This window comes from Chiloscyllium plagiosum, chromosome 43 (genome assembly GCF_004010195.1).
Source record: "Chiloscyllium plagiosum isolate BGI_BamShark_2017 chromosome 43, ASM401019v2, whole genome shotgun sequence".
Lineage (NCBI taxonomy): Eukaryota > Metazoa > Chordata > Chondrichthyes > Orectolobiformes > Hemiscylliidae > Chiloscyllium > Chiloscyllium plagiosum.
In genome coordinates this window covers 3,640,728-3,666,874 of record NC_057752.1, presented here as the reverse complement: position 1 = coordinate 3,666,874, position 26,147 = coordinate 3,640,728, and the positions used below count along the sequence as shown (strand labels likewise).

General features: G+C 45.5%; 1 protein-coding gene across 1 annotated transcript in view; it reads left to right on the top strand.

The window, feature by feature from the left end:
- The first annotated feature begins 10 nt into the window (after positions 1-10).
- asic1b (acid-sensing (proton-gated) ion channel 1b) overlaps positions 11-26,147 on the top strand; it is a 715,429-nt gene continuing 689,292 nt past the window's right edge. The window contains exon 1 of the mRNA XM_043681801.1: positions 11-568. Coding sequence (XP_043537736.1) covers positions 11-568 — 558 coding nt within the window. The remainder of the gene's footprint in view (positions 569-26,147) is intronic.

The window sequence follows — 26,147 nt, the reverse complement described above, 5'->3', positions numbered from 1 at the left end:
CCCCCCCCAGATGGATGTAAAGGCAGAGCCCGGGGCTATGGGCAGCTCGCAGCCTTCCAGCGTCCAGGCTTTCGCCACCAGCTCCACGCTGCACGGCATCGGTCACATCTTCACGTACGAGCGCTTCTCCTTCAGGCGCATCGTCTGGACCCTGGCTTTCCTGGGCTCCCTCTCCTTCCTGGTTCACGTCTTCGTGCAGCGGATCCAGTATTACTTCGAGTACCCGCATGTCACCAAGGTGGACGAGGTCACCGCCTTCAACCTGACCTTCCCCGCGGTCACCGTCTGCAACCTCAACCAGTTCCGCTTCAGCAAGATCACCAAGAACGACCTGTACCACGCCGGCGAGCTGCTGGGACTGCTCAACAACCGCTACGAGATCCCTGACCCTTACGTGGCCGAGAAGCACGTCCTGGAGGTGCTCATCGAGAAGGCTAACTTTCGGAATTTCAAGCCCAAGCCCTTCAACATGAGGGAGTTCTATGACCGAGCCGGCCATGAGATGAGAGACATGTTGCTCGGCTGCAAGTACAGAGGGGAAGAGTGTACCCACCAGCACTTCAAAGTCGTGAGTACCTTGCTCCAACTCGAAAGTTTTCTCCATTGTCACGCCATGTGGCTCCAGACTAGGCGTTGGTGGGCTCCATGTGATTGGAGATCATCCCATCTGAATGGTTAGCTCAGAGACAGTCTGTTGTGTTTTTGTTTGGCTGTTGTAACCATCCTGACTGGTTGCTTCCTTGACTATGATCCTGGTGGGGCATCTCTTGATAGGAACTCAAGGGAGAGCATTATCACTTGCTGTCTGGGGGCTATGCAACAATGCAGTCAGCCCAAGGGAAACAGAGACTTTTGGAAAACATCCCGAGGTTTCCTGTGCTTCAAAGTGAAAGAGACCTTCCCCTTCCCCCTCCCCTTCTTCTTCCCCCCCCCCCCCCCTTTTGTCTGCAGGGAGCATAGAGCCATGAAACAAGAAACTTGACAGAGCAACAGTTACCATTTAACATCAGGGTAATGGTAGCAATAAGTTACAGTTCCATCGACACAGACTTGAAATCTTTCCATTTGAGAAACACAAGGCTGGGTCGTAGTATTCATTGGTTATGAGCTATAATGTTCAGAGGTACCAATTCTCAGAGGTACCGTCCTTACAACTCAAGGCTTGGGAATCTGAAATCTGGGGCTCTCAATGAGCTATCCATTGCAGTTCATGCCTATGTATAAACTGGGTGGGAAGGGTTTGGCGTTTATAGTGATTGCTACTTGGCAATCATGGATCAAACAGAAGTATACTATCCGTTAACACTGCCCCCGAGATGCCTCACTTATTTTGTTTCAAACAAATTTTCTTGTGTGTGTGTGTGTACAAACAATGAACAGTGTCAGTTCTAGTGACATGCTGATTCTGCTGTGAATCCCACCTACAAAACAGCCTTTCGACCGAGCCTGGCCGTGACCTCAATAGGGGATTGACAGGAGCCTTAAGTTTACATGCCTTCTGACATGAACTGTGCGATTAGATTTTTAGTTCATGAAGAAATGACAAGGACTTTAAATGCATAATTGTCATGGGTAAATCATGCTTTTCTCTCTGCTTCAATGTGCGGTACTGTTACATTTTGATTACAGACTACGGAATCGCCTGCATTTCCAGCTCTGAATTAAATTAGATCTCCTTTAGGTAGCCATCTGAATTTCAAGCATGCCTTCAAATTCTGCCCATCCAAAATACAAACAATTTGTCTTTTAAGTGTCTGATCTGGGAAGTCTATTTACTGTCGATTACCAACTGGCACACTCTATTTTGACCTGAAATAGTTAAAGTTAGAGCTGCCTAAAATTTTAATTCACTCTTCAAGAAATCCATTCCACTTTTGACGATCAAATGATTAAATGTGTCTTATCTCTAGGTAGGCAAGTGCACTTTATGATTGTGTGCATGACTGAGAGTGAAGTAATTTTGTGTTTGCATGTCAGGAAATAAACACAAATACATTGTCCTTATGCCCTCAGCTAAGTTGGACTTTGCTGTAATTGGCCCAGATTGGAGTAACCAATCAAAATAAAAAGATATACTTGCGGACAGAGCAGTGAATTATTGTTTCTTTCATCGAAGGGTTAATCCCACTGAAAATTTCCTCTTTCTGTCCATGGGAGATATTTGCTGCAACTCTTAATTCAAATGAGCTTGGGGCTGCTTTCATCTCAGTTTCCAGTGAGCATGATTCTGCAGCTTGTGATGAAACTTGTGTCTCTCTGAGAGATAGGCTTGCCAACTCTCCAGGATTGCCCTGGGAGTCAGGAGGAAATAAAGACTAATCTGTCAGACATTGCTCCAAGCAGCCACAGGGGCGAGAAGAGAGGAAATTGAAAAAAAAAGAAATGAACACTTTTGTTTATGAGTCATTACAATATTGGACTATAGGAAAAGGGAGCTTTAATGGATGGTCAAGAATGAGCTCATGATGAGTCTATTTTCTTTTCAGTGGGAGAGCTTGTCATGACAGCAGTGAATGTGGAGAGGTGGGGCGATTGGAGGCAGGGAGGGGAGCATCCCCAGGACCAGAGATGACAACCCTACTGAGAGACCATGGCATGGATTTTACCGTGATCTCTCACCTTCAGCTTGTGGGCCCACCTGCCAACACTCACTGCATTAACCATAACAGGGGACCAGGAAAAAGGAGCTTTAGATGTTTCCTGTGTTTTACCTGATCTTGACAAAGTCTCGTTTGAATGGAGATTGTTCTCAGTGATTCCTGAACTCCACGAGCCTGAATGTTTCCTCACTGAAGGCTCAGCAAGTTGATCCAGCGACCAGCGACCTCAGTCTTGGGCTTGGTCCCTGTGTCGCTGCCTTAGCAGATTTCAGTTGATGGAATGAAAGTGGCATTCAGTGCCCTTGAGGTCAGGGAGAGGGAAATCAACCAGATTTCCAACTCATGAACATGAGTGGGTAAGCTCTGCTAAAAGCACAGGTATGGATAATGGACGTGAACAGCACCCCCATTGGCAAAATAACCTTCTGTTGTTCACTTTATCAGTACACATTCAAACTATGAGCACTTGAGGGAAGTCCTAAACAATAGCTAGAGCCTTTAGAACTTAAATCCCCAGCAATACTAGAGCTGGTAACATTGGCGACGACTGAGCTGAGGAGGGACTGAGTCACCAACGCTGAAAGGAAATACGTTTATAACTTGGTTGTTAAAAAAATCTCCTCACTGTCGAAAAAAGTAAACCTGGCTGCTTTGATTTCATTTTCAGAAACTCATTATTTTAATGAACAGGTTCGAAGTGAAATGCAACATGTTACAGGGGCTGTACAATTTTATAATTGCTAAAAGATTGTGGAATCTGTGAACAATGGCTCAGTGTCAACAAAGGGGCCTGATGACAGCAGATTTAATGTGAAAAAAGCTGTTCAGGCAGGTTAAGCAAGGAACACATGGCTTTTATAGATAGATAAATAATTAGTTTATTGAAAAATCATCATGATGGTAGATTTTGAGTTGTGATGACAATGCAGAGAAAGGAAAAGGTAATAATTCATTATATACTTACAGACAAGCATTAAAATCAGATAAAACGGAACATAATAAGAAGGATTTCACAATTATGATCATTTCAGTTTTGCAAATAAAAATAAGTTGGAAAATAGAGGACTCTTTAATTTGCAGAATAGAAATGGAAGGTCTACTGCATTCTGCATTTTGTATTAAAGTTCATAAATCACATGTTGTCAGGTTGCATTCATTAAATGCTCAATAATTTACATGCCGTTTTATGAAACAGGGGATTGGGATGTCTTGTTGAATAGTTGTTCTACATCTTATTTGTGCAATGATGTCTTTTCTGCTTAATTCCGCCTCGCGTTTACTTTTATATGGGTGTGGAGAGATACAGTGGCAATGGAAGGGGTTACTAGATAAATCCAAACCGAGCTTCCCCCCAATCTTTCGGCAAAGGAACACATATTCAGTTGTTTGTGTCATAGTAGCTTTGGTACGTGTTACCTCGGCTCATTTTTCAGCTCTCCTTTCTGAATGCTTTAGGCAAACTTTGAAAATTAACGAATAGACACTCGGCAGCTTTAACGAACGTGTATCAAGAGTCACATGCTGAAAGTATGTATTTGATGACTGTTTCACAGCACAATTCACACACATAACACAACTAGCACTCCATACTCTCCATTACACGACACTTGGAGTGATACACCTTAGGACATTACAGTACCAGTGCGTATGAATGTTCGAATGCTTTCTTTAAAGGAGCTGAGCATGGTTTGTGTCGATATGAAATCAATTGCAGATAATTCCATAAATTGTCCATACTTGTTATTAAATGGTCTTCAGTTCCTGTCCCTTTTATCTCACACACGGATGATTGCTTAAAATGAGCATGAAACACATTGCCTTTGAAATGCCTGATGTACTTCTCTCTCAGCTCTCTCCCCCGTGATTATACCTCTGCGGGCGCTTTCTCAGCAGTTGCCCTGGTCTCGTGTTTCGTTGATCTCCACAAACCGGCCACCAGGAGGTGCTGTTGCGGTATGGGGAGGCGCTTGAACTTGCGAAAACACTTGGTCGCAATTTTCCGTTTCTCCCGAGCTACCATTTAATAAATACTCCAAGACCGATGGTTATAAGGAAAGTGAGATGGCTCTTTCTTGTTTCACATGATATTTAAAAGTAATAAATGCTTTTGGGGATGCCATTTCATTGCGCGCTAGTACTGTGCAATTCCAGAGGATATTTCTCTTTATATTAAAATACATGCTCCCATTGAATATAGACCTGGTTCTATCCCTTCAAATAGAACAAAGGCATTTTATAGGTCGGCAAGTGTTTTATGGCTGATACCATATCTAGCAACTTCAGCTGATTTGACTATATTAATGACTATTGAAGCAGATTAGTCTGGATCTTTGGATATTCGATTGAAAGCAGGTATCCACAGTAACTCCTTGAAAACGGAGGCGTTGGCTATTTTTCCAAACAGGAAAAACTCTGAAGACCGGAATGCCGTTGTAATGCTTGTTTGAAGTTGTAATTGCCTCATGCATCACAAGGGACTAGCTGTTAATGCACATGAATCACAAGTGCTGCACTCTTAAAAACATCATATTGCTAATTCATCAACTAAGCAGTCACCATTAACTTTAAAAGGGCAAGAACCAACTTTTACAGGGTCGGCTGATGTCGAAACGAGTGGCATTATGAAAGCACATGTGCCCTTCTATATGGTAGCAAGCAAGACTGGGTTCGAGTAAGTTATGTTTCTGTAGCGCATGTCCAGTATGTCAATTTTTCCCTGTCAACTTGAGAAATATTGGTATGGAATTGGTTAGAATATTGGACAGTAGCGTTTACAAAATGTCAATGCAGTATAGATTACTCTCTGAGTCATCAGAAATTCGACACGTGCTTAATAATAATGACCTGTCCAGCAGGAAGCCCAGGTCAGTAACCAGAGTTGGAACCCGTGCTGATCAGCGAGCACGAAGGTGCAGAGATTAAACACTGCATCCGAGCTAACTCAGCATGGTGCCAGCTGAAACCAAGCAGCTTGAGGGCTCACACCACACGTTGCGAAGCAATAACCCAGAAACCATTTACAGAGCTATGGCGTTGCACTTTTAGATTTGCTTTCGGGTCTGAGAAACAACCCCGGTGTACCATACAAAGAGAGCGTTTGCATAACTTCAGTCCTTACTTATAGCAGAGCTGGAACCAAGCAATTTTAATTTTCAGACACTTAAATTCCCCAATCAAATGTTTTAAAGCTTATGTCAATGGGCACTCCCTGTCTACAAAACCCTACTTCTTGCTGTCATGCTTTCAGCACACTATGTCAACTTTTTCCCCCTGATAAATGCTCATAATATTTATAATGGGAGCTTCCAATATAAAAGTGTCACATCATAATTACATTCTCCAACCAGGTATTGCAGTATTTCAGCTTCGTGTCTCTCAGTCCCTCAGTCAGTACAGTAAACCCTATCTACCTCCCAGTTGCTGAACTGTTGGAAGTTTTGCTAATTAATGGTTAATAATATAGGATAACATTCTTACATCAAGAAAAGGACAGAATATATGATCTTTAGGCATGCAATCAATTAGAGTTCTGGGCCCTGGTGCAATTTACCCCCTTTGTCATGTATTTATGGAAAGGAAGATCTTGTGTAAAACCAGTATATGGAAATAATTTGTACACAGTGTCCATGGTTTGCCGGAAGTAGATGTTGGGTTTTGTATAGAGCTTTTATTTTCTGCGTTTTCATTTCAGTTCAGCTTCTTATGAATTGATGTTACTGTCTTTAAGTTCCCACAAAAAAATCCCTACAGCTTTCAGCAATATCTGAAGGCTTGCTTCTGAGTATCGTGAGGCAAATGTGAATATTGTAAAGTCTTTCCATTATCCCTTTGAAGCACTTTTTGATGCCCTCTAATCAAAGAAATGTTTTAACTATCTCTCCGATTGCTTTCTTTCGTCCATTTGAATTGTTGCTTACATCTCTTCTTTAAGGCATTTGGAAATGAATTAGAGACTGTAATTGCAGACTACGGATGCCAGACTGTTTGAAATTCCATTAAGAGACAAAGAGAAGGGAAATCACGCTGAATGTTTTAAAATGGTTGATAACTTATCTTATGACAGTCAATTGGGTATTTAAGAAATATGCAACTCCAAAGGTTAAAATGTGGATTTTGAATATCGTAATAGTCGGGAGGAGGTATTCCAGAAACCAGCTTCAAAGTGTTTTATGGCTATGTTTTAACTGTTATTTTAATATTTACAAGCTTTCTTCTCTTCTCTGAGGGAGAAGCTAATTATCATAGATTAAGGAGCAGTCTGCTGCATATCTAGCAGTGAGAGAACTACATGCAAGTCATGTTCAGCTCCCGCAGTGAGCTGGAGTGCCTCCTGACATGCATTTGGATGTGTTTCTTGAAGACAACAGTCCCTTTGCTGTGACAATATACTGTGTTCCTTACAATCAGCAATAGTTTGACTCGAGGGGCCGCTTTGTAATTTACTTGCGAGCGAGCTCTTGCTTTGAAGGAACCTGCGCATTCAAGTTGAACACTAAATATTGAATGGAATTCCACTGTGAGATAGCCGTTGCTAATTGGGGGTGATGGGGAAATATAATTTCTCCGTGCTCGCTATTTCCTGACGGTCACGCCCTGCTTGAGCTTGTCAGCCGAAGGAATCCCTTCTATAGTTTGAGTTTATTGGTGAGAGACGCCAGGCAGGTCGAGCTCTGTGCCCACCTTCCATCCAGAGGTAGAGACTTGGAGTAGGATACTCAACTGCTGGCGGGATTGGGTCCAGTGTTGGAATTGCAGGAGGTGCTCTCTGGGTCCCGCCTTAGATTTCCACCCTCACTGTGTGTGTGGGGTGGGAGGGGCCGAGGTGGTGGAGGAATTGGCTAGCTGCCAGTTCATGCCCAGTAAGCTGCTTTAGAAGCTTAAGGGTCTGGGACCATTCAGAACCAGAAAACAGTTTTTCAATCACTAGAGGGGTGCAGTTGAAAAGCAGGGAGGTTCTGCTGCAGCTGTATACGGTGCTGGTGAGACCACCCCTGCAGTACCATGTACAGTTTTGGGCTCCTTGAAAAAGGATGTACAGGCACCGGAGGGGGTGCAGAGGTTATTCACGAAGTTGATTCCAGAGTTGAGAGGGTTGCCTTATGAGGAGAGACTGAGTATACTGGGGTTATACTCATTTAGAAGAATGAGGGGGGGCTCTTATAGAAACATATAAAATGACTAAGTGAATAGATCAGATTGAAGCAGGGAGGTTGTTTCCACGGGCGGGTGAAACTAGAACGAGGGGGCATAGCAGGTTTAGGACTGAGTTAGGGAGGAGCTTCTTCCCCCAAAGGGTTGTGAATCTGTGGAAGTCCCTGCCCAGTGAAGCAGTTGAGGCTACCTCACTGAATGGTTTTAAGGCAACGATAGATATTTGAGCAGTAAAGGAATTAAGGGTTATGGTGAGCGGGCGGGTAAGTGAAGCTGAGTCCATGAAAAGATCAGCCATGATCTCGGTGAATGGTGGAGCGGGCTGGAGGGGTCAGATGGCCTACTCCTGTTCCTGTTTCTTATGTTCTTAATCTGATTCCACTGAATCTGAACAGTCTGCTACAGATAGGCAGTGAGGTCAAAGAAATATTTTTTGTCTGACAGTTTACAGGGTAATCTCCCTCAGGAAATCCTTTTTAATCCATTTGTCAGAATTCTTTGAAAGAATAACAGATGCTGTGAATAAAGGGGAGCCCATTGATGTATTGTTCTTGGATTTCCAGATGACATTTGACAAAATTCGACATAAAAGGTTATTGTGCAAAGTTGGTGTAAAGATAACATATCAGCAAGGATAGAAGATTGGCTGACCAGCAGAAAACAGAGTGCATGCACCGATTTATTTTCAGGTTGGCAGGGTGTGATGTTTGGGGTCTGTGATGGGCCCTCAACATTTTACAGTTTATATCAGTGACTTAGATGAGGGGCTCAAAGACACGTGTCGAAATTTGCAGATGAACAAAGATAAGTCAGAAAGTATGTTGTGAAGATGGATAGAGACAAGTTAAGTGAGTGCGTAAAAATCTGGCAGACAGAATATAATTTGGGAAAATATGAAGTTGTTCACTCTGGCAGGAAGAATGAAAACACAGATCCTTATTGAAAGAGATATTGACTGCAGTACTAAAGGTGCAGAAGGAGCTAAGTGGGATTGAGATGAATGGAATGCTATGCTTTTTTGGAACTTGGGTTAGTGGTGAGAATGCCAAGCAGGACTAGCTGCAGGAGAGATATTCTGTGCCCAATTAATTATAAAAATGAGGATATCATGCTTCAATTATACAGGGCATTGGGGAGATCACATCTCGAATACCGTGTGCAGTTTTGGTCTCCTTATTTAAGGATGGATGTAAATGCGTTAGAGACAGTTCAGAGGAGTTTGATAGATTAATAGCTGGAATGAACAGCTTGTCTTATGAGAAAACAGGCTGTGCTCTGTTCCACTGGAGTTTGGGTGGCACTGTGGCTCAGTAGTTAGCACTGCTGTCTCACAATGCCAGGGACCCAGGTTCAGTCCCACCTTCAGATGATTGTCTGTGTGGAGTTTGCATATTCTCCCTGTGTCTGTGAGGGTTTCCTCCCGCAGTCCCAAGATGTGCAGGTTGGAGTGCATTGGCTCTACTTAATTGCCAATAGTGTCCAGGGATGAGTGGGTTCGGTGGATTAGCTCTGGGCAATGGGGACGGTGGGTCTGGATGGGATGCATTTAGGAGGGTTGGTGTGGACTCGATGGGCCGAGTGGCCTGCTTCCACATTGTAGGGATTCTATCATCTCAGAGTGAGGCAAGATTTGCTTGACGTTTATAAGATCCTGAGTCATTTTGATAAGGTGGATGTGGAAAGGACATTTCCTCTTCTGAGTGAGTCCAGAATCAGAGGACACTGTTTTAAAGTTAGAGACTGCCCAGTCAGGACAGGAATGAGGAGAATTTTTTAAAATGTATCTCTGATGGTTGTGTGACTTTGGAACTCTCTGCCTTGGAAAGCAGTGGGAGCGGGGTCATTGAATAGGTCCAGGGTGGAGCTAGATAGATCCTTGCTTGGCAGCCAACAGGTAGTCAGGGATGTGGCAGTCAAAAGACAAGCAGATCTGCTATGATCATATTGAATGGTGGAGCTGTTTTGATGTGCTGAGTGGTCTTCATTCAAATGTTTATACATGCATGCAGTGCCTTAGTTTGGCCTGATCATTCTCATTAATAAGAATTTATCCTCCTGACTCTGATGTGCTGACTGGCTTCATCTGGCAATCAAACAGCAGGCCCCAAGATGGCTGCCGCCTGACTTTGCCACTGGTGCCAGATAGTCAGCTCTCACAGCTTGGCGGCACTTGGTGCTACTAATTGGGTGCCAAACGTGCTCCTTTCTAATCAGGGCATTCACATTCAGCGATTGTGTCATGTGCGCCACACAGTTCAGGCGTGACGTTGGAATCTGACCTGCATTTGGGTGTCAGTCTCCCCAACTGTACTTTGAAAATCAGGCGCCTGCATTCTCTCTGGGGCAGCTCCAGTGTCATAGTTTGGTGGATGGAGGCCTTGCCAACCTCAAAGTTGCATGGTTCTTTCGAAGTACCTCAGTTACAGCACTTTCAAGCTTGAACTGATGATGCATGATGGCAATGGCAGGTGAGTAAGGGCCAGCAGAACTTGATTTGTTTCCCACACACCATGGTACCGCTGCCTTGGAATTCTGGGAGATTCATGGCACCCTCTGGGTTACTGAGAGCTGGATGCAGAGATGTTGCAGGGATACCTTCCAGGTAATGTGCATCAAGGAGCTGGTATTGCCAATGGTCCTAATGTGTGGCGATGGCCTTATTTCCATGCATTTGCATCTCATTAACAACCCAACCCAGCGAGTTTCTATGCAGCTCCTAATTCCCAGCTCCTCCCTTGAGAAAATAGAGGGTGCCAGTTGCTGGCGTGAAGGTCAAAGCAGGAACCTGGCAGCAGCAGCTTGTCACTTACTTCTTCGAGTCTTCGCCCGACTCTGTCTTTATCGTATTGTCCCTGCACTCCCCATGGACACGGTCCGCGCCTGGCGCTTTGTCCAAGCAGTTTATGCTGTATCGTGGTGCCAGCTATCATGCCAACTCGCACACCGCTTCAGGCGTTCACGACTTCTCTTTGGAGCTGAACCACTTGCATACTTCTGCCAAGTCGTTCCCGTGCAAAGGGGACGCACACGCATTCCATGCATCTCCCCAGGCTGCATTGTCTGGCATAATTTCCCCAGTGCTCACCTCACTTCCAGCCTGTGCGGCCTGTAGCAGAGAGGGAGCGGCAGGTAGCTTGTTACTAATTAACCAGGAGGATGGACTGTGCTACGTCTGTGTCCCACCGATAGCATGTTCCAGCAGCACACAGGACAAGTGCACCACCTGTGCTGCCACCAAGTGGCCATGTCTGAAAGTGAAAGGGGTAGAAGACCTTTCTGGGTTTAAGAGGGACTGTGGTCAGGCATTTAGTCAAGGACATAGTCTGGTTCGAGTCTAAAGGATTGACCATGGTCAGTCTTGCAGATCAGTCGTACTATATAGATTTTTGTGTTTGATTTGATGTACCCAGGTACAGTGAAAAGTTTTGTTCTGTGTGCAGTACAGGGGCAGATCCTACCACATAAAGCGCATCAGGGTAATAGAATAGAGTGAGGAATACAATGTTATGGCTGCAGGGAAGGTGCACAGAGATCAACATTAGATTTGAAATTGGAGAGGTCCAGTCAGAAGTCTAATAACAGCGGGGAAGAAGCTGTTCTTGAATCTGTTGGACCATGTGTTTAAGCTTTTGTATCTTCTGTCTGATGGACGAGGTCAGAAGAGACAATAACCAAGGTGGCAGGGGTCTTTGAGGATGTTGGCTGCTTTCCCAAGGCAATGGGAAGTCAATGGATGGAAGGTTCAGGTTGCTGTGGAGACATCATTTAAGTGGGGGGGTGCGCAGGCAGATTTTCCTTACAATGGGGAGTGGGCAATGGATATGATGGAAATGCTTGGAAGAGCACTTCATGGTGAGGTGCCCCCCCCACCGAGCGGGTAGGAAGCACAGAGGACAGGAAGGGTTGGTAGTTTGGGAGAACAAAGCAGATGGCAGCCATTGAAGGGATGTGATACTGAGAGTTGTTATTCCTGAGGTTTGGTGAGAGGTGTGTGTGGTTGGCAGAGTGAGCGTTGGCCCTGTCAGCGTGAGGGAGCAGGAACAAGATGGCGGCACTAACCCTTGCCGAGTTGACGATCCTTGACCTTCCTCCTGTGCTGCTGGGATATAGTCCACCCGGGCGCTGCGCTACTCTGGGGCCACTATCTCAGTCTCGGCTGACTGGATCTGGTAGCATGGCCTCCTTTGCCAGTCGGCAGGATATGGCGCAGCCCTCCTCTGCATCACTCGATCCACCAGCACCTCCAGGTCCCTATAGGTGAACCGAGGAACGAATTTGCTTTTCTGGGGCTATTTCCTTGGGGATAACATTGCAAGACCACCGTGAGATGTACAGCTCCTGGCTTACAGCATCTGAGGTGCTGTGGAACTGGTGTTTCAATGTGGCACCGGGTGTGTTAATTCTGGAACATCCAGGCAATGACAAACACCCCCTTCTTTTCCGCTCCACGTTACCACAGAATGGGTACCGGAGAGGCCAGCTGCGTGAAGAGAGTGGAAGCTCGCTTGAGAAAAATAAACTCGGGCCTTAGCAAAGTGGGGTGCCTTATATCTCACCTAAAAGTGGGAAATTTCAGCTCAACGTCTCTCCCCATTCAGTCTTGGTAAAGGCTGCCAAGTAGATTGGAAAGATCTTCAAGTTTTTCTAAAGGCTGTAAGACATTTGGAAGTCATTCTCTTGCAATTTTAAGTGTTTGTAGGCCTTGACCTTTCCCAGTTGGGACTATAAGTCTCTGTAACTGTCGCTGCACATGGAGTCATGAATAGCCATTGGGTTTTACACTCTAAATCTGACCATTTAGAAGTAAACTCCACCCATACTTCTCCAATCTTAACATTTCTTAGTCGCTTTTAAAATTGATATAGGGAGAGCCTGAATAGGCTGAGGCTGTTTTCCCTGGAGCATTAGAGGCTGAAGGGTGACCTTATCAAGGTTTATAAAATCATGAGGGGCATGGAAAGGGTGAATAGTCAAGGATTTTATCCCAACATAGGAGAGTCCAAAACTAGAGGGCAGAGGTGAGAGGGGAAAGATTTAAAAGGGACCTAAGGGGTAACGTTTTCACACAGAAGGTGGTGCGTGTATGGAATGAGCTGCCAGAGGAAGTGGCGGAGGCTGGTACAATGACAACATTTAAAAGGCATCTGGATGGGGACATGAATGGGAAGGGTTTGGAGGGATAGGGGCCAAATGGACAGGGGTCAGATTGGGATATCTGGTCAGCACAGACAAGTTGGACCGAAGGGTCTGTTTCCGTGCTGTATGACTCTATAGCTCGATGTAATCCTATTTATTTTAACTGAGCTTAATTACCTTTTAAGCTACCAGACTAAGAATTTTTAAAAATATAACTGTGTCTCCTAATCTTTGCCTCTATTTTTAGAATTGGAACAGTTTGGCAACCCATGAAAGCAGAAATGTCACTGTCGAACTTATAATAACGTGGGGATTTGGAGATGGCTTGTTCTCTTTTACATTTAAAGGCCTCCATTCACATTCCTGGCCAAGCAAATGCATAATATAATTGACTTATGACACAGTCGCTTTATTCTCTGCAAATGGATGCATAATCTGAATATAAAGTGAAAGCATTGGCTAGCTAGCAAGCAGAATACAAAATAGTAATCCAGTGGAGAGGTTCAACGATTTCAGAATCTGCATGCACATAGGTTGGTTTAAGTTATGGAGCAATAACCTTTTAGTGTTGGTGAATTAACTCCCCTAAATGTATAATACATATAGATCCAGTGTATTCTCCTATAATGGTGCTCACGACAGGCCAGCGCATTTGCTGTCTTATAAGGACAGGAGTGTCACACAAGGTAAACCATTCTGTCATGGAAATGGAGTTGTGTGCGCCTTTCAGACAACAAACTGACTTTGCCAAGGCTCTGCCTTCTTGAATTGAGTACTGGGGTCAGTAATGGAGTCAGGCTGCAGCATAGTTAAGACACAGCGGACATTTCGGCTTGAGTATTGGGTGTGAGAAATTTGTACGGCAACTTGTAGCATTTGGACTGCTGACACATTGTCCTCTGACATTTCATTTGCTTGGTTCTCTGAAGGCAAGGCTACAAGGAGGTAAGTTTAAAATCTCCTCCATCTGGAACGGGGATTGAACCTCCTGCTGTTGGAACGAGTCTGATACACACCGGCCGTGCAGCCAGCTGTCTGTGTAAATGCTTCGGATGAAGGGCCATGTGCCAAATTTGTTGATCGCACAAAGTGAGTAAGCCATGAACAGGACGTAAGGTGCGTATGGATGGAATGAGGGAACAAAGCTCCGAGTGTAATGTGGGAAATTGTCCATTTTTGGCAGGAAGAATAAAAAGGAAGCACATTATCGACTTGGTGAGACATTGCAAGGATCAGAGAAGCAGAGGGTGTCCTGGTGCATGAATGACAAAAGGTTGGTATGTGGGTACAGCAAGGAATGAGGAAAGCTCATAAAATGGTGTTATTTCTTGCAAGGGGATTGAATACAGAAGTAGGAAAGGTGCGCTTCAGTGATTATAAGGGACCGATTAGATCACACCCCAAGTACTGTGTCCTGTATTGGTCACCTTATTTAAGGAACAATAGAATTGCATTGGAAGCACTTTGCAAAACTAACATCTGGGCAGGTTGTCTGTTATGGACTAGGCCAGACCACTCCAAACGTCCTTAAGCAGGCAGCCCAGACCATAACTTTACAATTTGTATCAGTAAGTATACAGTGAAAATTACCCGGAGTAAGTTAGTGAGGTTGACTACCAGGTTGTAAAACAGACAAAACTTTAATCACACAATTACACAATGAAACACAAAGAACAGCATAAAGCACCCCTACAGAACTCGGTCTATCCAAACTAGACTTAGCAATTCTGAATATATACAACAGTCCCAGTAAACAAACCCCCTTTAAAAAAGGGAACAGATGCTTACAGGTTGAAGTTAGAAGGGCAGAAAGAGACAGAGAGAGTTTCCACACAGTTCCACTGTTGAACTTCTAACTAGTTCTGGACTTAACTGCTCAGCTAGAGAGCTGACCACTCCCCTTTCATTATACAGGTCACTTCTAAAACATAACCACTTTGGCCTGAAGTCTCGTCTGTTTACATATAAACAAAAGGCCTCTCATAATCCTTTTTGTCTCTGTACCAAAACCAGACTGATCAGAGCCCGGCGTGGTTTATGACCCATCCGAAAAAAAAAGTCAAGGACACAATATTCCTGAGAAAAGGAACAGCTTTTAGAAGAAAGGGACTAGCTTTGTGATAACTCCCCCCTTAAAAAAATGAACCATCAATACCAAAAGATGGCTTCATTTTGAAAACCCTTCTGAAATTCGATTAATAGTCCAAACACACATATACACTGTACTAATCATACACATGCAAATAATAAAAATACCTTTATATACACACGTAGTGCCTAAGGCAATTCAGTTCTATACAGTAGCATGCGGAGCAACAAACAAACCAAAGGCATTTCTTACTTGTATAAGATTATATTTACATGCATCTGAGGCACTGGGAGAGTCCGATAACTGAACAGACCCCCATTTGCCTTCAGCAGAAAGCCTTCAGACAGTGGTCTTTCCCCACTGCGCCTTGGCGGTAGCTGGCCCAGGCTTTAGTGTGTCCCTCAGCACGTAGGCCTGGACCTTGGAATGTGCCAGTCTGCAACACCCAGCCAAGGGTCAACTCCTTGTTCTGGAAGGCCAACAAGGTTCAGGCAGATCAAAGAGAATCTTTCACTGAGTTAATGGTCCTCCAGACGCAGACGATGTTTTTCTCAGTGTGCTTCCTGGGGAACAGCCCGTAGAGCACAGAGTCCTGAGTCACGGGGCGGCTCAGGACAAACCTCGACAGAAACCACTGCATCTTTCTCTGGACTTCCTTTGTGAAGGCACCTTCCAGCAGGAGATGTGTGACAATCAGAGTAGGCAGAAGAGGCTGAATGAGCTCAACCTGCTTTGTGTCTGTATGTGACTGACCCCCAAAGCTGCTCTGGGATAGTCCAGAGTTATAAACAGTGGGCTGGAGGCTCCAGACTTCTTACCACCATGTGGCTGACCACTAATCTCTCCTGTTCTTGCTGCCTTTTGGAAGAAATTGCAGGTTCAGACTCAAACTGTTTGACCCTGTCCCTTCTTTGGTCATCAAGTCCTGAAGTGGGGCTTGAACCCAGAGCTTGTAGCTCAGAGGCAGGGACGCTATTTTGCTGTGCCACAAGACTGCCTTTGTTTACGGTATTCATCAGGAATTTGCCCAATTTACCAGTGAATGAAGATTTTAAACCCATTTAGAATAAATGGATGAAGACAGTTATTTAAGTAAGAAGGGCAAGTTACAAACATATTCAATGTTCGTTTCCAACGATCTCGCGCAGTAACTTGTAATTTCATATTTTCTTCGTGTGCCCGTTTAGTGTTGCTGCAGGGAGAATTCTTGTCTTGAGCAATATTACGTTTGTTATCGAGGAGCTGCAGTAAGCAGGTTACTTTTCACAAAGAAAACCCAATTAATTTTCTCTTCCATTTTATGTGAACATTGGAGGCAGTGAAGAGATGGGCCACACGCTGATTAAACTGATTTATAAGGCAACAACTTTACACTTGCAGCACAGACAGGATGTATTGGTGAGGTGAATCAAAAGAGAAAATATAGAATTCCTCTCGCAGACCATTCGGCCCATTGGGGTCCAAACCAACCTTCTGAAGAGTATCCCACCCAGACCCACACTTTCTCTGGAACCTACATTTCCCATGGCCAATCCACCCTAACCTGTACATCCCTGGGTACTATGGGACAATTTAGCATGGCCAATCCACCCTAACCTGTACATCCCTGGGCAGTGTGGGGCAATTTAGCATGGCCAATCCACCCTAACCTGCACATCCCTGGGCACTATGAGTAATTTAGCATAGCCACTCCACACTAACCTGCACATCCCTGGGCACTATGAGTAATTTAGCTTGGCCACTCCACCCTAACCTGCACATCCCTGGGCACTATGGGACAATTTAGCATGGCCACTCCACCCTAACCTGCACATCCCTGGGCACTATGGGACAATTTAGCATGGCCAATCCACCCTAACCTGTACATCCCTGGGCAGTGTGGGGCAATTTAGCATGGCCAATCCACCCTAACCTGCACATCCCTGGGCACTATGAGTAATTTAGCATGGCCACTCCACACTAACCTGCACATCCTTGGCCACTATGGGTAATTTAGCTTGGCCACTCCACACTAACCTGCACATCCTTGGGCACTATGGGTAATTTAGCTTGGCCACTCCACCCTAACCTGCACATCCCTGGGCACTATGGGACAATTTAGCATGGCCACTCCACCCTAACCTGCACATCCCTGGGCACTATGGGACAATTTAGCATGGCCAATCCACCCTAACCTGTACATCCCTGGGCAGTGTGGGGCAATTTAGCATGGCCAATCCACCCTAACCTGCACATCCCTGGGCACTATGAGTAATTTAGCTTGGCCACTCCACCCTAACCTGCACAGCCCTCGGCACTATGGGACAATTTAGCATGGCCAATCCACACTAACCTGCACATCCCTGGGCACTATCGATAATTTAGCATGGCCACTTCACCCTAACCTGCACATCCCTGGACACTATGGGACAATTTAGCATGGCCAATCCACCCTGTTCTGCACATCCCTGGACACTGTGGGACAATTTAGCATGGCCACTCCACATTAACCTGCACATTTCTGGGCACTATGGGACAATTTAGCATGGCCAATCCACCCTAACCTGCACATCCCTGGACACTATGGGACAATTTAGCATGGCCAATCCACCCTAACCTGTACATCCCTGGGCAGTGTGGGGCAATTTAGCATGGCCAATCCACCCTAACCTGCACATCCCTGGGCACTATGAGTAATTTAGCATGGCCACTCCACACTAACCTGCACATCCCTGGGCACTATGAGTAATTTAGCTTGGCCACTCCACACTAACCTGCACATCCCTGGGCACTATCGATAATTCAGCATGGCCACTCCACCCTAACCTGCACATCCCTGGGCACTATGGGACAATTTAGCATGGCCACTCCACCCTAACCTGCACATCCCTGGACACTATGGGACGATTTAGCATGGCCAATCCACCCTGACCTGCACATCTCTGGGCACTATGGGACAATTTAGCATGGCCAATCCACCCTAACATGCACATCCCCGGGCACTATGGGACAATTTAGCATGGCCAATCCACCCTAACCTGCACATCCCCGGGCACTATGGGACAATTTAGCATGGCTACTCCACCCTAACCTGTACATCCCAGGGCACTATGGGACAATTTAGCATGGCCACTCCACCCTAACCTGCACTTCCCTGGGCAGCGTGGAGCAATTTAGCATGGCCAATCCACCCTAACCTGCACATCCCTGGGCACTATGGGGTAATTTAGCATGGCCACTCCACCCTAACCTGTACATCCCTGGGCACTATGGGGTAATTTAGCATGGCCAATCCACCCTAACCTGCTCATCCCTGTGCACTATGGGGCAATTTAGCATGGCCACTCCACCCTAACCTGTACATCCCTGGGCACTATGGGACAAGTTAGCATGGCCAATCCACCCTAACCTGCACATCCCTGTGCACTATGGTACAATTTAGCAAGGTTCTGGATCAGTGGTGCTGGAAGAGCACAGCAATTCAGGCAGCATCCGACGAGCAGCAAAAATGCTGCCTGAATTGCTGTGCTCTTCCAGCACCACTGATCCAGAATCTGGTTTCCAGCATCTGCAGTCATTGTTTTTACCTCGTACAATTTAGCAAGGCCAATCCACCCTAACCTGTACATCCCTGGGCACTTTGGGACAATTTAGCATGGCCAATCCACCCTAACCTGCACATCTTTGGACTGTGGGAGGAAACCCACACAGACACAGGGAGTATGTGCAAAGTCCACACAGACAGTCACCCGAGGGTGGGATCGAACCTGGGTGTCTGGCGTGGTGAGGCTGTAGTGCTAACCACTGAGTCACTGAGCCAATGCCATTGTAGTTAACGGAACAGGAAAGGTGAATTTTGAATTTAAAACTTAAAATTTTAAATGATGAGAGGAGGACAAGGGCCACAGGTTCAAAGTAGTACAAGACACAGTTTGGACTGATCTTTAAAAAAACCATCACTGGCAGGGTAGTGTAGTGTTTTCTTTATTCATGGGATGTGGGCATCGCTGGCTAGGCCAGTATTTATTGCCCATCCCTAATTGCCCAGAGGGCAGTTAAGGGTCAACCACATTGCTGTGGATCTGGAGTGACATGTAGGCCAGACCAGGTAAGGATGGCAGTTTTTCCTTCCCTAAAGGACATTAGTGACCCAGATGGGGGTTTCCAACAATCTGCAATGGATTCACGGTCATCATTAGACTCTTAATCCCAGATTTTTAAACATAGAACTGAAATTCCACCATCTGCCGTGGTGGGATTCGAACCCAGGTCCCCGGAACATTACTGGGGTCTCGGAATTAAAAGTGATAATACAAGGCCACTAGGCCATCACCTCCCCGCATGTTGAGAATGATCAATATGAGGAAATAAGAGATGCTAGTTCGACAGAAGGTCAAGGGCCATATAGTTCACCTTCTACCATCTCCACTTATGAGAACTGTGTTAACGAATGAGACTCTGTCATGGGAAGCCAGGACAGGGGAAGCCCAAGGGCTTTTAGACATGGACTGGCAGAGTGCTCTGCCTGGACAAAATGGAAAAAGGAACCCCCCCTCCCCCCCCCCACCCCTTACCTGCCTGATCTTTCACAAGGGGGTGTGGTTCGTGGTGGTGTGGCGACTGGAGAGAATTAAAACCATAGCCTGCTCTATGGGAAAGTGACATTGTACAGCCAATCCAGTTTATTTTGCTGACGATTTATCTGGTTGTACTGTCTGGGCAAAAGAATTTGGAACAGCAGTGAGCATGTACTCAGGTGATTGCTTGTTAATCAGAAACAGACATAGAGTCATCGAGATGTACAGCACGGAAACACACTCTTCAGTCCAACTCGTCCATGCCAACCAGATATCCTAAATCTCATCCCATTTGCCAGCACTTGGCCCATATCCCTCTAAATCCTTCCTATTCATGTCCCCATCCAGGTGCCTTTTAAATGTTGCAAATGTACCAGCCTCCACCATTTCTTCTGGCAGCTCATTCCATACACGCACCACCCTCTGTGTGAAAATCGTTGCCCCTTAGGTCCCTTTTATATCTTTCCCCTCTCACCCTCAACCTATGCCCTCTAGTTCCGGGCTCCCCTAACCCAGGGAAAAGCCCTTGTCTATTCACCCTATCCATGCCCCTCATGATTTTATAAACTTCTATAAGGTCACCCCCCAGCCTCCGACGCTCCAGGGAAAACAGCCCCAGCCTATACAGCCTCTCCCTATAGCTCAAACTCTTCAACCCTGGCAACATCCTTGTAAATCCTTTCTGAACCCTTTCAGGTTTCACAACATCCTTCCTCGAGGAGGGGGATCAGAATTGGATGCATAGCGATATAAAATGAAGTGGGACATTAGAATTGAAACGCTAACAAATCATGGGAACATTCATACAGAGTCCTGCTTTCTTTAATATGGGAGCCTGCCATGGGTGCATATCGACTCAGAGAAGAGCCAGTTCTTGCAAACAGGCAAGCTGAGTACAAGCACTGCTTCAGTGGAATTACTCGGCAAAGATTTCAATGTTGCACTTTTCTGCAAATGATCAGTCTTTTTTTTTTGGAGAAGCCAACCATTTGCAAATTGTCAGGAGGGATAATGTAAGTGGCTTGGGCGTAGCCGGGGATTGATTGATTGGAGAAATAGTGCAAGCTCAATTTGAACAGCACGGCAAAGTTAAGTGGCTGGCAACCGAAATGCTCAGAAATTTCATGATGTGGAGGTGCCGGTGTTGAACTGGGGTGGACAAGGTCGGAAGACACACAACACCTTCACCCGGCGAAGGAGCGGCGCTCCGAAAGCTTGGGACTTCAAATAAACCTCTTGGACGCGAATCTGGTGGCGTGTGACTGCTGACCTCTGGCAGAACAAAAGGCTGGCACCAAATGTCCTTGTTCCCATCGGTCAGTTGGCCAATTTCACAACAGTCTCCAGAAGCAAACCTGTGTTCCCCGGCGTGTGCGTGGGATCATTTTAAATGTAGGAACACCGGGGATGCCTCACTTCAATGTCACGGTCTGCAGCTGCGAATCCCTCTGCCCAGTTCGTGTGCGTTCCCGAACCTGCTTTGGAGAACTTCTGTCACTGAGCACTGAGGCCCCTTACTCCTGTTCAGCAAGGTGCACATTTTCTGCGGCTAAATTCAATTTTTACCCTTTCACCCAGCCATTTGACTTTGTGGGTCTGCGTCCTTTGTAACTCCCAAATCTATCCATTTCACCATTTTGTTTTGTGCATCACTTTAAGCAATGATTGACAATCGCCTGTACTTGTGTGTTTCAATCAGCTGTGAGTCTTATTTCACCCAGCACAGGAGACATTTCCTCATTAGTATTACTATCCAGGATCAAAGGAGATATTTATATGCAAACCCTTGTTACACTTAGGGAATGCAGTGCCACAAGTGATTGTTGAATCTGAATGAACCTCTGCGTCTCAGAAAAGCCTTCATAGGTACAGAGAAATAGGTTTCGATTAAACAGCTTTGAGACTGGTGGAACACTGACACTTCGGAGAAACGACTTCCCTCCCGTGCCGAAAATATCTCGGCTAGTTTCAAAATGCTGTCCCGTTAAAGACACCATTCTATCGCATGGCTTCTGTTTTTGAATAACTCTGCTGTAACCACAAAGTGTAGGCAGTGAGTAAAAGCCATACCGCTCTGACAGACCTACCTCCGTAACCAGTTTGTAGTTTTCAATTCATTATGTGGGGTGTGGGTGTCACTGGCTGGGCCCAGTCTTTATTGCCCCAACCCCAGTTGCCCCTCTTGAGAAAGTGGGGGTGAGCTGCCTTCTTGAGCCGCTGAAGTCCATGTGCTGTGGGTTGACCCACAATGCCCTGAGGGAGGGAAGGAGGGAGTTCCAGGATTTTGACCCAATGACACTGAAGGAACGGCGATATATTTCCAAGTCAGGCTGGGGAGTGGCTTGGAGGGGAACTTGCAGGGGGTGGTGTTCCCATGTATCTGCTGCCCTTGTCCTTCGAGATGGAAGTGATTGTGGGTTTGGAAGGTGCTGTCTGAGGATCTTTGGTGAATTTCTGCAGGGCATCTTGTAGATAGTACACACTGCTGCTACTGAGCGTCGGTGGTGGAGGGAGGGGATGTTTGTGGATGTGGGGCCAATCAAGCGGGGCTGCATTCTCCTGGATGGTGTCAAGCTTCTGTTGGAGCTGCCCCCATCCAGGCAAGTGGGGAGTATTCCATCACACTCCTGACTTGGGCCTTGGAGATGGTGGACAGGCTTTGCAAGGGGTCAGAAGGTGAGTTACTCACTGCAGTATTCCTAGCCTCTGACCTGCTATTCCTGTGGGACACTTCTGTTTTGTTTCTCACATTTTTCTTCTTTTCTGCCAAGAAGTGCTCTTACACACAACTGAATGGTATTTTTCTTTCCATCACCCATGATATTTTTTCATGTTAGTCGCATGACATTATTTCCTATGGTGATGTCATTTCCTGTTCTTCTTCTCAGGGGGTGGTGAATGGGATCCAAGTCGATGTGTTTGTTGATAGAGTTCCGGTTGGAATGCCATGTTTCTAGGAATTCTTGTGCGTGTCTCTGTTTGGCTTATCCTAGGGTGGATGTGTTGTCCCAGTTAAAGTGGTGTCCTTCCTCATGTGTACATAAGGATACTAGTGAGAGAGGGTCATGTCGTTTTCATTCCAACTGCCCCATTTACCACCCCCTGAGAGAAAGAACCGGAATTGACAACAGCGCAGGAAATGATTTCACCACAGGAAATGACATCACCAACCCAAGGAAACCTAAACACATAAATAGAAAGCGGGCCATACCACCAGTGCCTCGTCCGGACGCTCACTGAAGATGTTACCTAGTACGGTGACGAAACATCTGAAATTGAACCTTCCAGCTCAGCGAGCAAACCTACATCCAGAACCTCAACCTGAGCTACAAATCTTCTTAAAACTCACTCACGTGCATTTCTGCTACGCCTTTGATGAGCAAGTATGAAATTTCAATCAATTAAGCTGCAACATTTCCAAAATCTGTTTCGATACCAGATACAGTTAAGGAGATGGATGAGTCAGTGTATTTATATGTTTTAGTTGGCCATTTTTCCATTCCCGGACTTGCAGTGGTAAAGGTAGATAGGTCTATCAGTATCTATTTCCTTGCAAATGATTCGCAACATGTAACAATGAATAATTGACTGTAGTTGCTTCCACAGAAGGTGAAATTAAGTCCTAAAGTGCAGCATGTATTTGGAGAAGGTTGCAGCATACAGTTCATTCTCCACACCAATATGTTTGCTTCATCAGTGTAACAGTTGCCTCTTGAACTGAGGCTACCATTGCGACCTTTTGCATCATCGCCACAACATTACATTGGCGTAAGGAATCTCTGGTGGCGCCTGTAGTCCTGTGATGCACAATGCATTAGCACTCTCAAACGAGGGAAAGCTCCTTCTTTTTGTCCGATCTCACTTGTCCGTCAGATGCCACTGTGTTGTGTATTTAAAGAAAATATGTCCCCAAGTGGAAAGTAGCTTTGCTATCTCATGACACCTCATCCTTGGGATGTAACATTCAAGTAGCCTTTTGTTGGTTACACCTTCTTTCGGTGAGTTGTTGATTTCATCCTGTCGATGTACATAAGGGAGCTGGTTGCGCATGTATTCCCAAATGCTGTGTCCTGCTCTTGTAGGCTGTGGACTGCATTCCAAGCCATGCATGTGTTGCAAAAAAAAAACAGTCTTCGCAGATGTTGTGTAAGCCAGGCATTGGAAGTTGCTGTACCTCTCTATTCCAATTTTCCATTGCCTCTGCCTTGCTGTGCAGCTACTTCTCTCCTGGCCCTGATGCTTAATGGACACCTCCTGGCTAAGCAGATCTCGACTTCTGGGCATCCTCACGACAGTGCTACAAGGATGCTACCCTCAGGCTGTCTGCAAGGCACTCCATTCTCACAGGCTCAAGGCTACGATATGGGGTGTACGGTAGTATCATGAGCTCATGATCCTTCCATCAAGTCAGGCTCAAGCTATGGGCACATGGGTTCGAATCCCACCACAGTCACTGGGATGCACTTAAATTCAATGAGATTTGGAATTGGGATGAGATGTACCTTGAAGAGGGATTTGTTCTTTCCTGCTCCTCTTGCAGAGGAATGTTGTAAACCTGGCGCCGAGGCGTCTGCTCCATGGATGGCAGAGTCAATAGCTTTTTGGGTTTTTAAAAAAACATTAGATAAGACAAGCATGAATGGGTGGAGTCAGGCTCACACAGAGACCCAGGGGGTTCGGAGTTGCTTTCAGTTGTTGACGTTGGGGGGTTTTAGAGTTGAACTGCAAGTTACAGCTCTCTCTCTCTCTCTGTTTCTCTCTCTGTCTCTCTCTCTTTCTCTCTCTCTCTCTCTCTTTCCCTCTCTGTCTCTGTCTCTCTCTCTCTTTCTCTCTCTGCTACTACAGAAGGCTTGAACTCTCTGTCTGCTGCTGGATTTATTCTGTCAATGTTCCTTCTCCTGGACTGGAGGAGATCACAAGTGAGAATCTGCTTTGCTGAATTTGCCTTTGCCAAGGGTGCGTTTATGGGATGCTGCTACATTGGAACACTTGATGATTCATAGTTAAATAATAAGGAATTGTTAAGTATTTTAACAGAGTTAAAGTTGTGCCAAATCTTCTTTTTTGGTTTGTTTTTAACTGTGGTGAAGAGTTAAGTGTGTTCTGGTTAAAACCTAGTACTGTGGTCAATCGAATCACATCTGGAATGCAGCCTCTTGTACTTGCTGTTAAAGAAGGTAAAAGTGAGACTATCTTCTGGATATGCTTTGAGAGAGGTTGGTCTGGTCCATAACAGAATTAAAAGCTAATCCCATTAATGGTGACCATGAACTGATCACGATGTCCCTAAAAACTAGATTCGGTTAGGATACCCGGTCAGCATGGAAGAGTTGAACAGAAGGGTCTGTTTCCGTGCTCTATGAGTCTATCTGTTCAGCAACATTCCATTTAACATGGGGAATGTGCTTCACATACAGGAATATCCCTCAAAGGCAGAGATAGAATGGATTCTTAAATGTGATTTTCCCAGATTTGTGCCCAGATTTTCTTGGTAATGGATATATTTGCTTTCATTAACAGGGGAATCGAGTTTAAGAGTCGCGAGGTTTTGCTGCAGCTCTACAAGTCCCAGGTGAGACCACACTTGGAATATTGTGTCCAGTTCTGGTCGCCCTACTATAGGAAAGATACAGAGGCTTTGGAGAGGGTGCAGAGAAGGTTTACCAGGATGCTGCTTGGACTGGAGGGCTTGCCTTATGAAGAAAGGTTGACTAAGCTCAGACCTTTCTCTCTGGAGAGAAGGAGGAAGAGAGGAGACCTAATTGAGGTGTACAAAATAATGAGAGGCATGGATAGAGTCACTAGCCAGAGACTTTTTGCCAGGACAGGATTGATTGGTACGAGGGGTCATAGTTTGAAGATATTAGGAGGAAGGTATAGAGGAGATGTCAGAGGAAGGTTCTTTATGCAGAGAGTTGTGAATGCATGGAATGTGTTGTCAGTTGTGGTGGTGGAAGCAGAGTCATTGGGGACATTTAAGTGACTGCTGGACATTCACATGGATAGCAGTGAGTTGAGGGGTGCGTAAGTTAAGTTATTTTATTTTAAATTAGGATTAATCACTGGCACAACATCATGGGCCAAAGGGCCTGTTCTGTGCTGTACTTTTCTGTGTTCTATATTGGACAATTTGATGGCGGCACTTCTGAAGGATTCCATTGAAGTGTCCTCCATTGGGCAATGGAGCGAGTCCCAACAAAATGGCCACGTTCAGCAATGTCCTTTTGGAAAGGAAATTTGCCATCCTTATCCGGTCTGGCTGATATGTGACTCCAGACCCACAGCAATGTGATCGACATCTAACTGCCCCTTGAAATGGACAAGCACATCCATTGACCTCAAGGGTAATTAGCATGAGAAATGTGTGGACATCTGAGCTTTCGTGGACGGTTACATGAAGACAAACATTTGGCAGATTTCAAAGAGACACTGGAGATACCAAGAGAGCCACAGCTGTAATATTTTCCGAAGCATGTGCTGACATGAAATTATCGGAGCTTTTTATTTTATTTCTTCGATGATTTTCGTCCTTTAAAGACTTATTTCCACAGAAGCTACGGCAGGCTTGGTCACGCCTCTTCCTCTCTTGAAGTACCTTGTAAAATCTTGTGCTAC